Source organism: Ranitomeya imitator, chromosome 1, assembly GCF_032444005.1.
Source record: "Ranitomeya imitator isolate aRanImi1 chromosome 1, aRanImi1.pri, whole genome shotgun sequence".
Lineage (NCBI taxonomy): Eukaryota > Metazoa > Chordata > Amphibia > Anura > Dendrobatidae > Ranitomeya > Ranitomeya imitator.
In genome coordinates this window covers 1,161,738,718-1,161,754,347 of record NC_091282.1, presented here as the reverse complement: position 1 = coordinate 1,161,754,347, position 15,630 = coordinate 1,161,738,718, and the positions used below count along the sequence as shown (strand labels likewise).

The window sequence follows — 15,630 nt, the reverse complement described above, 5'->3', positions numbered from 1 at the left end:
TGGGGGTCCTGGGATTGTCCTGGAAGGAGGGACACTGTGACTGGCACTGGCACTGATGAGGGGGACCTGAGTCTGTCCTGGAATGAGGGAACTGACAGGCACTGATGAGGGGGACCTGTGACTGTCCTGGAATGAGGGGCACTGTGACTGACACTGATGAGGGGGACCTGTGACTGTCTTGGAATGAGGGGCACTGACGTGGGGTCCTGTGACTGTCCTGGAATCAGGGGCACTGTGAATGACACTGATGTGGGGGTCCTGTGACTGTCCTGGAATGAGGGGCACTGTGACTGGCACTGATGTGGGGGTCCTGTGACTGTCTTGGAATGAGGGGCACTGACGTGGGGTTCTGTGACTGTCCTGGAATCAGGGGCACTGTGAATGACACTGATGTGGGGGTCCTGTGACTGTCCTGGAATGAGGGGCACTGTGACTGGCACTGATGTGGGGGACCTGTGACTGTCTTGGAATGAGGGGCACTGACGTGGGGTCCTGTGACTGTCCTGGAATCAGGGGCACTGTGAATGACACTGATGTGGGGGTCCTGTGACTGTCCTGGAATGAGGGGCACTGTGACTGGCACTGATGTGGGGGTCCTGTGACTGTCCTGGAATGAGGGGCACTGTGACTGGCACTGATGTGGGGGTCCTGTGACTGTCCTGGAATGAGGGGCACTGTGACTGGCACTGATGTGGGGGTCCTGTGACTGTCCTGGAATCAGGGGCACTGTGACTGGTTTCCATAGAAGGCACTGACTGGCAGTGGTATGAGGGCACTGCTCTGCTCCATGCGCCTTTTTCCGTGACCCCCAGCGCTTGCGGTTTGTGTAGACCCAGAACTTCTCAGTCATCAGGGTGTAGTTTCGTCTTGGAGCCGCCCATGTTTCCTCTCACACCTCCTTCCGCTGCCATTACTCAACCGCAGCAGCAGCAGCGTCACCTCGGCAGTCCCGCTCATCATCCAACTGAGGCAATGACAGAGCTCTCCGACTAGCAGTCTCCAGAGCCCCGCCCAGCAGCCTCCAGAGCCCCGCCCAGCAGCCTCTAGAGCACCGCCCAGCAGCCTCCAGAGCCCCGCCCAGCAGCCTCTAGAGCACCGCCCAGCAGCCTCTAGAGCACCGCCCAGCAGCCTCTAGAGCACCGCCCAGGAGCCTTCGCAGCCCCGCCTTTTTCCTCTAGCTCCTCCAACTCCCTTCAGCCAAGCAGACAGTATCTCTACTAAGCCCCGCCCACTCCATGCGATCGTCCCACTCGTGTATTTGCATTCTACGCTCCTATGCCACGCCCATATACTGCGGTGTCCCCGCCCCTACTGCTGACGTGTGTATGGGCGCGTTCGTGTGTGAAAGCCGGGAGTACGCGCGCGGTGGCGGCGGCGGGTGTGAGTGACGGGTGAGAGCGGAGTTGTTCCCGGCGCCCGAGATGTGATGACCGAAGCGGCGGCTACACGGGCTGCAGTCATGAGGAGCTGGGATGCGGCAGGCGGACGGAAGAAGCATGGGGCTCCCGGGGCTTGGAGGCAGGTTCCCGGTGTGTGCCTGGCGCTGCTCGGCGCTGTCCTGCTGCTGCTGCCCCCGGTCTCGGTGTGCACGGTGTGTGAGGCGGACGGTGCGCGGAGGAGGCGGGATACCCCGGAGCTGCTGGCAGGTGAGGTCCTCTAGTCGGGGACGGAGGGAGCTGGTGCGGACCCCTGTGGTCGGGGGTCCCGGGCTTGTGTGGTCGGGGGTCCCGGGCTTGTGTGGTTGGGGGGTCCTGGGTATGTCATGTGTGGTGGGGGGTCCCGGGCCTGAGTGGTTGGGGGGTCCTGGGCATGTCATGTGTGGTCGGGGGTCCCGGGCCTGAGTGGTTGGGGGGTCCTGGGCATGTCATGTGTGGTCGGGGGTCCCGGGCCTGAGTGGTTGGGGGGTCCTGGGCATGTCATGAGTGGTTGGGGGTCCTGGGTATGTCATGTGTGGTGGGGGGTCCTGGGCATGTCATGTGTGGTCGGGGGTCCCGGGCCTGAGTGGTTGGGGGGTCCTGGGTATGTCATGTGTGGTGGTCTCTCCCCGTGTTGGCAGGCTGGGTGCAGGCGTCAGGTCTTGTCGGGGGCCTGGTCAGTGGGGTCTTGCTGCTGCCAGTTTGTAAACATTGCCCCATCCCAGTGGGGACCCCTGTGCTGGTCCTGTGTGCGGGGTCTGGGCCCATAGAGGTGCTGCTGGTCTGCCGCAGTCACTGGGGCCATTGGATCGTACAGTTGTGCGCCCTCTTCTATGGTGCCGCCAATATGGGGTTTTCACTCCCGGATCCGATGTTTCTGTGGTGGAGAAAAGTCTCTGCAGTTTTTAAGTCCTGAATGATGACCGGATCTGTCCAATCAGATTGGTGACTGACGGCCGCAGATTTCCCTGAGGTCGGAGGCCGCGCTTGTCTTCTGGCCGCCCTATAACGGGCAGACGTCACCCACCCTTCTGATGCAGCCATTGTGATTGCTCGGATTCTTCCTGGCGGATCTCGTCCTGGAACCGATTGGTGAGAAATTGGTCAGATATCTGTGTGTAACACGGCACATGGGCAGAGGTGGACATGATGGCATCTAAGGAGTGTTCATAGCCGGGGGCTCGGGGGGCTAACCCCAGTGTCCTCCAGGCCGAGGGGACTGACCCCTGATGGTAACTGAAAATGGGCCGCTCGCATTATCTGACCTCATGGAGACCACAAGGGTATTGATGACATCTGCAACTATTTGACCCTAGAGGGGCTACAACACCATTGTGCTCATAGCCTAGGTCGGGCACCTAACCCCAATGTGCCCCCCCCCCACATACCCCGCACCCTTTTTGGTGTCTGGCCCTGTCCATGTGGCGGTCTGTGCCCCTCCGGTAAAATCATTAATCCCCCCCCATCCTAATGATCCCCCCTGATGCTCCGTCTTTATTTTTACTAATGCGCCACTAATAGGAGGCGGCTGCTATGTTTGGGCCGGTGTAATGGAATCTCCTGTGCAGATCAGATTTTAATGCTGTCCCTCCTGATAACATTCTGGGGTCTCCTGTGAGTGCAGCATGGCTCTCCCTGTCTCCTGCTCTTCCTGCTGTAGGAATGGCTTTTCCCGTGTTTTCCTTGATGACTGAGCGATGCAGCGCCTTTATTATTAGTCTGCGTCTCGGTGGCGGAGCATCTGCGGGGGACGCAGCACTGCATAGGGGGACGCAGCGGCACTGCGGTATTCAGCAATCTGCTGCCCATCCGGAGTGCTGGAGGGGATGGATATTGGGGGCTTCCCGGGCTCCCCGTGTGCAGGATTCCTCCTTCTCAGGCAATCCCTTTGTCATCGGTGCTGTAATTGTCAGCATCCTCCTAGTGGAATGAGGAAGCGGATGATTAGGTTTCCCAGGGACAGTGCTGAGCGTCTGGACACGGCGCTGCCGTCCTCCATGGGATTACATATAGAAGCCATGTACATACGTATCTGAGCCGCTATGTATATATTGCATTACCTTACAGCCTGTATTATACTCCAGAGCTGCGGTCTCAATTCTGCCGGAAGTTTCAATGTCTTGTGGAGTAATCCAGCTCTGCTTACTGCGGGAGGTGAGTGGGGTCGTCACGTGTCCGGCCTCGCTTTCCTGAGTTTCAGGTATAGTGCGCATGGCCTAACCTTCAGATGCCTGTGCCATCACGTCTACAGACCCTGCTTGCCTCCTGTGTGCCACTGATTACCCCATGGGCCAAATAAACAATCCCTCACGGTTGCCCATTCCCCCACATATACATGGATCCTCATTGTGGTCGATCGTGCATTAGTGATGAGCGAACGTCCTCAGATGAGGAGTTATCTAAGCATGCTCAGATGCTGACCGAGTGTCTTCAGTGTGCTCGAATACTATGTGTGAGTCCCAACACCTGCTTGTGTTGTGGCGGTCGAACAGCCGTGGGGGCTGGGACATAGTACTCAAGCACTCCCAAGATAGTCTGTTAGCTCCCGATGCTTGGATAATCCCATATCCGGGCACGTTCGTTCATCACTAGCGCGCAAGTGTTCTGCATGGGGAGAGGGAGGTCAGACACCTGCAGTGGCTTTTCTTCCCAAGAACAAAAACGTTGGGTCTCTTGAAATGGAAATGCCCAATCCTTCTTTCTCAAAAATCTGCAATGGGAGAAAAATAAATCCCCACTGTGTTGCCATTGGGTTTCCCAAAAACTGAGCCATTCAGTGTTTCAAGGCCGATGGAGTCCAAAGTGACTGTATGGCCATTGTACCGGGACGGAGGCCATATGGAGTACATAGTAAATGGCTTTGTCGGGATTTTCATCAAAATCCAGTTTTTCCATGATTGCAGTGTAAACCCTGAGTGCTGAGCACTGTGTATGTATGGAGCTACCTTTAGGCGGTCCGCTGGTGCCCCTCAGATCGCCAGGTTCAGCTGCCACTGATTGAAGGTGTATGTGCATCTTTTGCGACTTGTCTGAGTACATTTTCTGCTCCTGTTTTCAGTTCCAACCAGCAGAATTGTGATTGCGGCTCTGAGCTACCATGTGTATTTTATTGGCCCATGTGCGACGTTTCAGTCCAAAGTGTGGACCTTTCTCAACTGACTGAAACGTCGCACATGGGCCAATAAAATACTCTTATTTTTTCTACTGGAGTGCTGCCTTCATCTTTCTGGACAATAGCATGAGGTTTGGTATATACCTGGAAGGATTTTTTGCACCCTCTGTCTTCTTTTGGTGCTGCTTTTTGTTTTCTTTTTCTAGACCAGTTAGAAGATATGTAATCTTTTTACAACGTTGCACAAGTTTATGTATATCATATAAAAATATCGTCTGTAGGGCATCATGCGTGGGATGTCATAGGGTGATCGCTTGACTGTAGGGCGTCACGCTTGGGAAATCATAGGGTGATCTCTTGGCAGTAGGGCATCATGCGTGGGAAATCACATGGCGATCACTTGGCTGTAGGGCGTCATGCGTGGGAAATCATAGGGCAATCGCTTGGCTGTAGGGCGTCACGCTTGGGAAATCATAGGGTGATCTCTTGGCAGTAGGGCATCATGCGTGGGAAATCACATGGCGATCGCTTGGCTGTAGGGCGTCACGTGTGGGAAATCATGGCGATCGCTTGGCTGTAGGGCGTTACACATGGGAAATCATAGGGTGATCGCTTGGCAGTAGGGCATCATGCGTGGGAACTCATGGGGCGATCGCTTGGCTGTAGGGCGTCACGCTTGGGAAATCATAGGGTGATCGCTTGGCAGTAGGGCGTCACCCTTGGGAAATCATAGGGCGATCGCTTGGCAGTAGGGCATCATGCGTGGGAAATCATAGGGTGATCGCTTGGCAGTAGGGCGTCACCCTTGGGAAATCATAGGGCGATCGCTTGGCAGTAGGGCATCATGCGTGGGAAATCATAGCGTGATCGCTTGGCTGTAGGGCGTCACGCTTGGGAAATCATAGGGCGATCGCTTGGCTGTAGGGCGTCATTTGTGGGATGTCATAGGGCGATCGCTTGGCTTTCAACGCTTCCAAATCTCCTGATAGGAGCAGGTATTTCTGGGTTCTGCATGAGCCATGATTTGAGCCCACACATTGGGTGACGTTCTATGAGCAGCCTGTCCAGCCTTATAGTTGCGTTGTACAGACACAACCGGCTTTGTGATGGGAATACTCTTTTTACCCCAAAATTTTCTTGTTTGACATTTCATATTGATGAGCCAGATCAGCTCCGGGAGTCACTGGACCAGTTCCTGAAAATAGAGGAACTGAAAAACCTTTCTTTGTTTTCCTAGTGTTCCTGACTAAGGAGCAGAAGGTTTGGTAAATCCTGGGCCAAACCATCTACGATTAATCTCCGACCCATGGATTTCTTACTGATTTCTGTGGTGCACAGTCCAAGCATGGAACATATTGACAATAGCAATAGTTCTGGTAGAGATCTCCAGGATGGGTCACCAGAGGATCATCATCAATACCATTCATTACATGATGATCTGTAGGACCCTCGGTGTTTTTAAGCTCGGATGGCGAGGGCACCACACGTTTTTGGTTGTCAGGTCCTAATTTGATAAACTTTAAAACAAAACTTCTATTCAATGATTTATAAGGTGTTCAGGAAAAATGTTTTGATTGTGAGATTGGAAACAATTACGGTAACCCAGAAGGTGTGTATGCACTCTATACCAGAAAGGGAGCTACAGGCAGTGAGTGGTTAATTGGGGCATCTATTACTTCTTACTGAGACTTTTACACTTACACTTGTTTTTTTTCTTTCATGGTTGTGTGGTTTTCACTGGCCGTTAAAGGGGTTGTATCCTCTTCATTGTTCATCTCCCTTCCTGCTTACTGGGGGCGCTGTGCTCCTGAACATTGACAGTTCAGAGGGCCCAGGTGGTCCGTGCTCTCCCCCGCTGCAAGTAGAGGCCACCTCAGCATGGCCATTCAGTGGCTTCAGCCTTAACTATTTTTTCAGAGCAGATGTTCTCTAATAGTATATTGATGGACTGCAGCGGTCACGTTACACAAGTGTCAAGTGAAGCCCCACAACCTCGGGAATATTGCTACTTCCATAGCTGGAAAAGCGCCCCCTGTTCAACTGTAAGTATACATTGTTTTTATTGAAAATTGTCCCTGAAGTGGTTGAGCAGGGGTTGATCAGTAGTGAGGCACGGAGCCATGAAGGCTTGGTGCACAGAAGTGCTGAGATTGCCCACCGCACTGCTACTGCTGACGGGAATGAGGTCTGCACCGCAGACCTGCTTACTATCGTCTGTATTCTACACTTTCTCTTTTAATGGTAGTTTTTTTCTCCTTTATTGCCAGTCTTTAAGTATGTGCTCACTATTTGTTTTTATGTTTGGTATCATGTACATGTCTACATTGTTGTCCTCTGTGCCCCGGGGGTGGGCTCTGCCGCCCCATCTGTGCCCCGGGTGGGGGGCTCTGCCGCCCCATCTGTGCCCCGGGTGGGGGGCTCTGCCGCCGCATCTGTGCCCCGGGTGGGGGGCTCTGCCGCCGCATCTGTGCCCCGGGTGGGGGGCTCTGCCGCCCCATCTGTGCCCCGGGTGGGGGGCTCTGCCGCCCCATCTGTGCCCCGGGTGGGGGGCTCTGCCGCCCCATCTGTGCCCCGGGTGGGGGGCTCTGCCGCCCCATCTGTGCCCCGGGTGGGGGGCTCTGCCGCCCCATCTGTGCCCCGGGTGGGGGGCTCTGCCGCCCCATCTGTGCCCCGGGTGGGGGGCTCTGCCGCCCCATCTGTGCCCCGGGTGGGGGGCTCTGCCGCCCCATCTGTGCCCCGGGTGGGGGGCTCTGCCGCCCCATCTGTGCCCCGGGTGGGGGGCTCTGCCGCCCCATCTGTGCCCCGGGTGGGGGGCTCTGCCGCCCCATCTGTGCCCCGGGTGGGGGGCTCTGCCGCCCCATCTGTGCCCCGGGTGGGGGGCTCTGCCGCCCCATCTGTGCCCCGGGTGGGGGGCTCTGCCGCCCCATCTGTGCCCCGGGTGGGGGGCTCTGCCGCCCCATCTGTGCCCCGGGTGGGGGGCTCTGCCGCCCCATCTGTGCCCCGGGTGGGGGGCTCTGCCGCCCCATCTGTGCCCCGGGTGGGGGGCTCTGCCGCCCCATCTGTGCCCCGGGTGGGGGGCTCTGCCGCCCCATCTGTGCCCCGGGTGGGGGGCTCTGCCGCCCCATCTGTGCCCCGGGTGGGGGGCTCTGCCGCCCCATCTGTGCCCCGGGTGGGGGGCTCTGCCGCCCCATCTGTGCCCCGGGTGGGGGGCTCTGCCGCCCCATCTGTGACCCCGGGTGGGGGGCTCTGCCGCCCCATCTGTGCCCCGGGTGGGGGGCTCTGCCGCCCCATCTGTGCCCCGGGTGGGGGGCTCTGCCGCCCCATCTGTGCCCCGGGTGGGGGGCTCTGCCGCCCCATCTGTGCCCCGGGTGGGGGGCTCTGCCGCCCCATCTGTGCCCCGGGTGGGGGGGCTCTGCCGCCCCATCTGTGCCCCGGGTGGGGGGGCTCTGCCGCCGCTTCTGTGCCCCGGGTGGGGGGGGCTCTGCCGCCGCTTCTGTGCCCCGGGTGGGGGGGGCTCTGCCGCCGCTTCTGTGCCCCGGGTGGGGGGGGCTCTGCCGCCGCTTCTGTGCCCCGGGTGGGGGGCTCCGCCGCCCCATCTGTGCCCCAGGGGTGCTGCCACATGTAGGATGTTACACATCACTGATGGAAAGAGAAGTGGCCTTCACAGTCTCAGCTGCACAGGAAGTTGCAGCTAAAATCTTCTCCCCTCCCCATATAGAACACATTCCTGTACAGGATTTTTGGATCTTTCTGTTTAAGGAAAATGCTCAAGTTCTGGTTGAAATTGGACCAAAATAAAGCAATGTGTAGCAGACCAGTCCTTTATTATCTCCTCCTGGAATGGACAGGGGTAAGTGACGGTACAACATTTCCGGTGCTCTGTTATTTTACCCGTTGATGTAACGTGGCCTCACTAGATAGGTGTAATTATAGTAGAGTGCAATTATCCATTTTTGTAAAATATTAACAGCAGCGTAAATGCAAAATGAATATTTCTTCCAGTTCCGATAGGGGGTCCCAACAGATGAAGTGCTCCCCACTGGAGGGGGGTCCTGGGGACCGCTATACTGATCACTGGGACCAGTTTGATGAATCTGCCCCATTACTATAGCTATAGAATAGATTGTGCACTTGGGCTTTCTTGGCTCTGTTAGAGTACCGTCACACAGTGGCATTTTGATCGCTACGACGGCACGATTCGTGACGTTCCAGCGATATATCCGTGACGTTCCAGCGATCTCGCTGTGTCTGACACGCTCCTGCGATCAGGGACCCCGCTGAGAATCGTACGTCGTAGCAGATCGTTTGAAACTTTGTTTCGTCGTCTAGTGTCCCGCTGTGGCGGCATGATCGCATGGTGTAACAAAGGTGTGCACGATATTGTATACGATGTGCGCATAGTAACCAACGGCTTCTACATCGCACATACGTCATGAAATTTTTGCTCCAGCGTCGTACATTGCAACGTGTGACAGCAGTCTACGACGCTGGAGTGATATTGTTACGATGCTGGAGCGTCATGGATCGTGCCGTCGTAGCGATCAAAATGCCACTGTGTGACGGTACCCTAAGTCCTGGGTAGCGGTGACCTCTTGCTGGATCCGTTTTTTCACTGGCGGACACAGACAGAGAAGGGCCCCTGTGCAAGAAAAATATTTGGACGCTTTGCAGCTCAAGAGCTACTAAAAATGCAAAATTGCACCTGTTTCGGAGGTAGAAATGGGCCCCCTTACCTCTGTTTCGGAGGTAGAAATGGGCCCCCTTACCTCTGTTTCGGAGGTAGAAATGGGCCCCCTTACCTCTTGGGCCCCTGTGCGGCCGCACAGGTTGCACCAATGATATGTCCGCCCCTGCGTTGTTTTCATAAAACGACTCATTGTGATGGAAAAAGAAAGCCTGAAGTGTGAAAGAGGCCTAAAGTAGATGTGGAAACGTCTCCTTGTTCTCGGGCTTCTCCTTTGTGTGGGCTGACGGCCGCAGGAAGGGAAGGCGACGTCCTGCTTTTCTCTCAGTATTTCCAAGGTTGGACCTGTGACAAGAAAGTGGGCACTTGTGATGGCATCACTTGTCTGTGCTGCTGTAATAAATGGCTCCAAAGACCCCCAACCTTCAGTCTGGAGCTAATGTTTGTTGTGTGAGTGAAGATCTCCTCATTCCTTTGTCAGTATGATGGGAACGAGGAGCCAAAGAAATCTTAAAAATGACTTCATACGTTTTCCTTCTGGTGTGTGGTCCATTTTTAATGAATATCCGGTCTCTGAAGCGTGTATACCGCTGATTACAAAGCTTTGAAGGGAGCCTGTGCGAGCCAAAGTAAGGGCAGCACACTGCACAGTCTGGCGGCGTTATTGCAGGTAGGGATGTTTTTCTCTGAAATGCCCAAGCGGTTAAGAAAAAAATGTAGTGGAAAAGCGGCCCGGGGACTATAGGGAGATCGGAGATGAGTCTGGTGCTGCCCCGGCTCGTCACCGCACTGGGCTGACTGCCCTCTCGGGTGCTCATGGGGAGAGACCTGTCACTCACCTGCAGAGGAGCGTGGAGAAGCCTGCTGGCATCGGTGCCTGACTAGCCTCATCTCTCCCTATAGTCCTCAGCTTCTCATAGTTTTACCTAAAACCATACGTGCCTTTGATCTTGGTTTGGACAGCATGGATTGTAAGATCGTTTTCCTTTAAAGGTCATGGTTGGCCACCGCTACTATAAATTTAGTGCTCTGTAGCTTACAATGCACTCTCTGTAAAATGACTGTTTTTTTTTTTCCCTTTGGTATTCTACCAGCACTATGTGAGCTAGAACTTCCTTTTCCTCACTTCTCAGCATTCATGGCGCCTGCCAATGTGTTGACCTCTCTGAACTGAAACCATCATCCCGGTTCTGCCTGTAAGTCATAATCTCATTTCATTGTCTCTGTCCTTCTCTTATATTTAATAGGCTAAGTCTCTGTTCACATGCCCGGTAATCATCCATTAGAACGGATCCACCAGAAATCAAAAACATGGTGCAGACACAACTCTTTTGTCAGCCTTTAAAAAAAAAAAAAAATACTGATTTCAACTGGATCTGTTTTTTTTTTTTTAATAACCAAAACGGATCCGTTAAGTGTCCGTCCATTTTTCTCTCTTTTCATAAACGGATGTGTTTTGTGCTTACCGGTGACTACCAGCAGTCGGGGCTCGGGATTAGATGGATGTGATCTGCTGTGATCAGGTCCTCCGGATATACACCATGTTCATTCATTGACAGTAAGCAGATGGTGAAACTGTATATTGGAAAGTTGTAGATCTCCTTCCTGTAAGGACGAAGTGCAGTATATTCTCCACTGTAACGGCCGGGTGTTATATCAGGGGCCACCTTCTATTATATAATGGTGCTGCAATAATCCATAGCGATTTTCCTAATTGATCTCTTGGTTCGTATCCAAGAATTACAGACTGGAGGAAGGATTAAAGTCATGGCCGTCGCCAAAAGAACATCTGCCTTCGGGAGAATATTTGTGAAAAGTCATGGGAAAGTTAGAAAGTATGTAATTAACACTCTCCAGAAAGAGGGGAAAACACAGACAATAAGGCTGGATGGCAGAAATGTGTCCCCCAAACTCTCATTGGTTGACCTAAATTTTTGGAATGGATTTTTTTTTTTCTTTTGCAGAGGTCCAAAGTGCAAGTCATGGGAAATTTAGCATAGAAGTCATATGCAAATCAGGCTGACTGGTGCACTGGGGGCGTGTCATTGCACTTCCTCCATGTGACACGCCCCCAGTGCACTTGCAGCCTAGTTTGCATTTTGCTTCTACACTAGATTTCTATTGGCTGGTACATCGGATCCATCTAAGAAACATATTTTTTTAAATGGAGGACGAGCGCCTATGCAGCCATACCGCTACATCCACTGTAAGAAGGGCTGACTGCTTCCCAATAAGAAGAAACATCGCCAAAGTTTGTAGCTGATGAGGGTTTAAATTGGCTTGGCCGTTTAACGGATTAAAAGGGCCTGATTTAGTGACTACATGAGAACAATTGTACTTCTTAGTACTGGAGGAATACACACAGTACAATATGTGAATGATGACTGAGTGTCAGACCGGGTAGGGAAGGTCACCTCTGACTGAGAACAGGTTAAAGGGGTGTTCATTTAAAAAAAATAAAAATATAATGTGTGTATATGTATATGTATATATATATTAGTGTATAGTACAGACCAAAAATTTGGACACACCTTCTCATTTAGAGATTTTTCTGTATTTTCATGACTATGAAAATTGTACATTTACACTGAAGGCATCAAAACTATGAATTAACACATGTGGAATTATAGACTTAACAAAAAAGTGTGAATCAACTGAAATTGTCTTATTTTCTAGGTTCTTCAAAGTAGCCACCTTTTGCTTTGACTGCTTTGCACACTCTTGGCATTCTCTTGATGAGCTTCAAAACTTTTGGTCTGCACTGTATATCTACTATATAATTGTCTAAGGGTCACTTCCGTCTGTCTGTCTGTCCTTTCTGTCACGGATATTCATTGGTCGCGGCCTCTGTCTGTCATGGAAATCCAAGTCACTGATTGGTCGTGGCTGTTTTGCCGCGACCAATCAAGCGACGGGCACAGTCCGGAAGAAAATGGCCGCTCCGCAGTCCCGGCGCCCACATACTCCCCTGCAGTCACCGCTCACACAGGGTAAATGCCGGTGGTATCGGACCGCGTTATGCTACGGGTAACGCACTCCGTAACCGCCACTATTAACCCTGTGTGACCAAGTTTTTACTATTGATGCTGCCTATGCAACATCAATAGTAAAAAGATCTAATGTTAAAATAATAAAAAAACATAAAACCTCCGTAGTCCGACGATCCGCTCGCGCCGGCCGCCATCTTCCGTTCCTGGCGATGCATTACGAAATTACCCTGAAGACTTAGCGGTCTCGCGAGACCGCTAAGTGATCTGGGTAATTTCGCAATGCATCCTGGGAACGGAAGATGGTGACAGCCGCGCGCATATCGCCGGAGCTTCGGTGGATCCCGCCGGGTGGCCTGTGTTATATACTACGTCGCCTGTTTTGTATACTGCGTAGCTGCTATATACTGCGTGGGCTGTGTTATATAGTAGATTGTGAGCCCTCGCGGGCAGGGTCCTCTCTCCTCCTGTACCAGTTGTGACTTGTATTGTTCAAGATTATTGTACTTGTTTTATTATGTATACCCCTCCTCACATGTAAAGCGCCATGGAATAAATGGCGCTATAATAATAAATAATAATAATTATAAAATAGTACGTGGCTGTGTTATATACTGTATGGCCACTGTTATATATTGCGTGGCCTGTATTAACGCATCAGGTATTCTACAATATGTATGTATATAGCAGCCACATAGTATATAGCACAGGCCACCTGCTATATACTACATGGCTCCTATATACTACGTGGCCTGTGCTATATACATACATAAATACATATTCTAGAATATCCGATGCGTTAGAATCGGGTCACCATCTAGTATATATATAATTGTCTAACGGGCACTTCCGTCTTTCTGTCCCAGAAATCCCCGCGTTGCTGATTGGTCAGAGCCCAGCCTGCCGCGACCAATCAACAACGCGGGGATTTCTGGGACAGAAAGACGGAAGTGCCCCTTAGACAGCCTGCCGCGACCAATCAGCGACGCAGGATTTCCGGGAAGGGGTGTGGTCTCCACCATCACTGCCGTGTACAGGAGAGAGGAGCGGGAGAGTGTGCCTACTACCGACCAGGTGGGAACGTGGAGGCGTCTGGACAGTGCGTGCACCATCTCGGGTGAGCGAGGGAGGCGGGGAGGAAGCTGGTTACCGGGAGAGGGCAAAGAGTGGAGGGTAGAAGTGGCTGCGAGGACGCCGGCCTTTGACTACCTATTGTGTGCGGGCACCCGGAGTCCTGCGTGTGCGGAGAGAGGGAGCAGAGGCGCCAGAGTGAGAAGCAGGGGCGCCGGGAACAGGGAGCAGAGCTGCGGCTACGCCAAGCATGTGCAAACCTCCAACATCCTGCGCCCAGAAACCCCGACATCCTGCGCCCAGAAACCCCGACATCCTGTGCCCCCAACAGGCGCAGTCCTCCCGCGAATTGGTGCGGGATTTGAGCCACGCTTTGATGATTGGTCAGCTGGCGTGACCAATCAGCGATATTAGTGCGGGATTTAAACACCACTCACAGCGCAACATACATACATACATATACATACATATTCTAGAATACCCGGTGCATTTGAATCGGGCCACCATCTAGTGGAGATATATATACACACACAGTCATGGCCAAAAGTATTGACACCCCTGCAATTCTGTCAGATAATACTCATTTTCTTCCTGAAAATGATTGCAAACACAAATTATTTGGTATTATCTTCATTTAATTTGTCTTAAATGAAAAAACACAAAAGAGAATGAAGCAAAACATTGATCATTTCACACAAAACTCCAAAAATGGGCCAGACAAAAGTATTGTCACCCTCAGCCTAATACTTGGTTGGACAACCTTTAGCCAAAATAATTGCGACCAACCGATTCCGGTAGCCATCAATGAGTTTCTTACAATGCTCTGCTGGAATTTTAGACCATTCTTCTTTGGCAAACTGCTCCAGGTCCCTGATATTTGAAGGGTGCCTTCTCCAAACTGCCATTTTTAGATCTCTCCACAGGTGTTCTATGGGATTCAGGTCTGGACTCATTGCTGGCCACCTTAGAAGTCTCCAGTGCTTTCTCTCAAACCATTTTCTAGTGCTTTTTGAAGTGTGTTTTGGGTCATTGTCCTGCTGGAAGACCCATGACCTCTGAGGGAGACCCAGCTTTCTCACACTGGGCTCACTACTCACACTCACTCACACTACATTATGCTGCAAAATTTGTTGGTAGTCTTCAGACTTCATAATGCCATGCACACGGTCAAGCAGTCCAGTGCCAGAGGCAGCAAAGCAACCCCAAAACATCAGGGAACCTCCACCATTTTTGACTGTAGGGACCGTGTTCTTTTCTTTGAATGCCTCTTTTTTTCTCCTGTAAACTCTATGTTGATGCCTTTGCCCAAAAAGCTCTTCTTTTGTCTCATCTGACCAGAGAATATTCTTCCAAAACGTTTTAGGCTTTTTCAGGTAAGTTGTGGCAAACTCCAGCCTGGCTTTTTTATGTCTCTGGGTAAGAAGTGGAGTCTTCCTGGGTCTCCTACCATACAGTCCCTTTTCATTCAGATGCCGACGGATAGTACGGGTTGACACTGTTGTACCCTCGGACTGCAGGGCAGCTTGAACTTGTTTGGATGTTAGTCGAGGTTCTTTATCCAACATCCGCACAATCTTGCGTTGAAATCTCTTGTCAATTTTTCTTTTCCGTTCACATCTAGGGAGGTTAGCCACAGTGCCATGGGCTTTAAACTTCTTGATGACACAGCGCACGGTAGACACAGGAACATTCAGGTCTTTGGAGATGGACTTGTAGCCTTGAGATTGCTCATGCTTCCTCACAATTTGGTTTCTCAAGTCCTCAGACAGTTCTTTGGTCTCCTTTCTTTTCTCCATGCTCAATGTGGTACACACAAGGACACAGGACACAGGACAGAGGTTGAGTCAACTTTAATCCATGTCAACTGGCTGCAAGTGTGATTTAGTTATTGCCAACACCTGTTAGGTGCCACAGGTAAGTTACATGTGCTGTTAATTACACAAATTAGAGAAGCATCACATGATTTTTCGAACAGTGCCAATACTTTTGTCCACCCCCTTTTTTATGTTTGGTGTGGAATTATATCCAATTTGGCTTTAGGACAATTATTTTTGTGTTTTTTTTCATTTAAGAGAAATTAAATGAAGATAATACCAAATAATTTGTGTTTGCAATCATTTTCAGGAAGAAAATGAGTATTATCTGACAGAATTGCAGGGGTGTCAATACTTTTGGCCATGACTGTATATTCTATAACCTCCATCTCCTTTGATGTTTGATATAGATCTTTGGTATCTTGGCTGCTCCGCTTCTTGCATGTTTTAGTCCCGGGGGTGTCTCTGGGGTCGGCATAGCCCTTTTATTTCACTATTTCCAGGGGAGCACAATTATTTTATAAGGAAGACATGTAATGGCTAAGAG

General features: G+C 51.8%; 1 protein-coding gene across 1 annotated transcript in view; it reads left to right on the top strand.

The window, feature by feature from the left end:
- The first annotated feature begins 1,323 nt into the window (after positions 1–1,323).
- The window catches only part of STIM2 (stromal interaction molecule 2), a 140,631-nt gene continuing 126,324 nt past the window's right edge, over positions 1,324–15,630 (top strand). Inside the window, exon 1 of the mRNA XM_069744635.1 lies at positions 1,324–1,646. Coding sequence (XP_069600736.1) covers positions 1,427–1,646 — 220 coding nt within the window. The 5' untranslated portion in view covers positions 1,324–1,426. The remainder of the gene's footprint in view (positions 1,647–15,630) is intronic.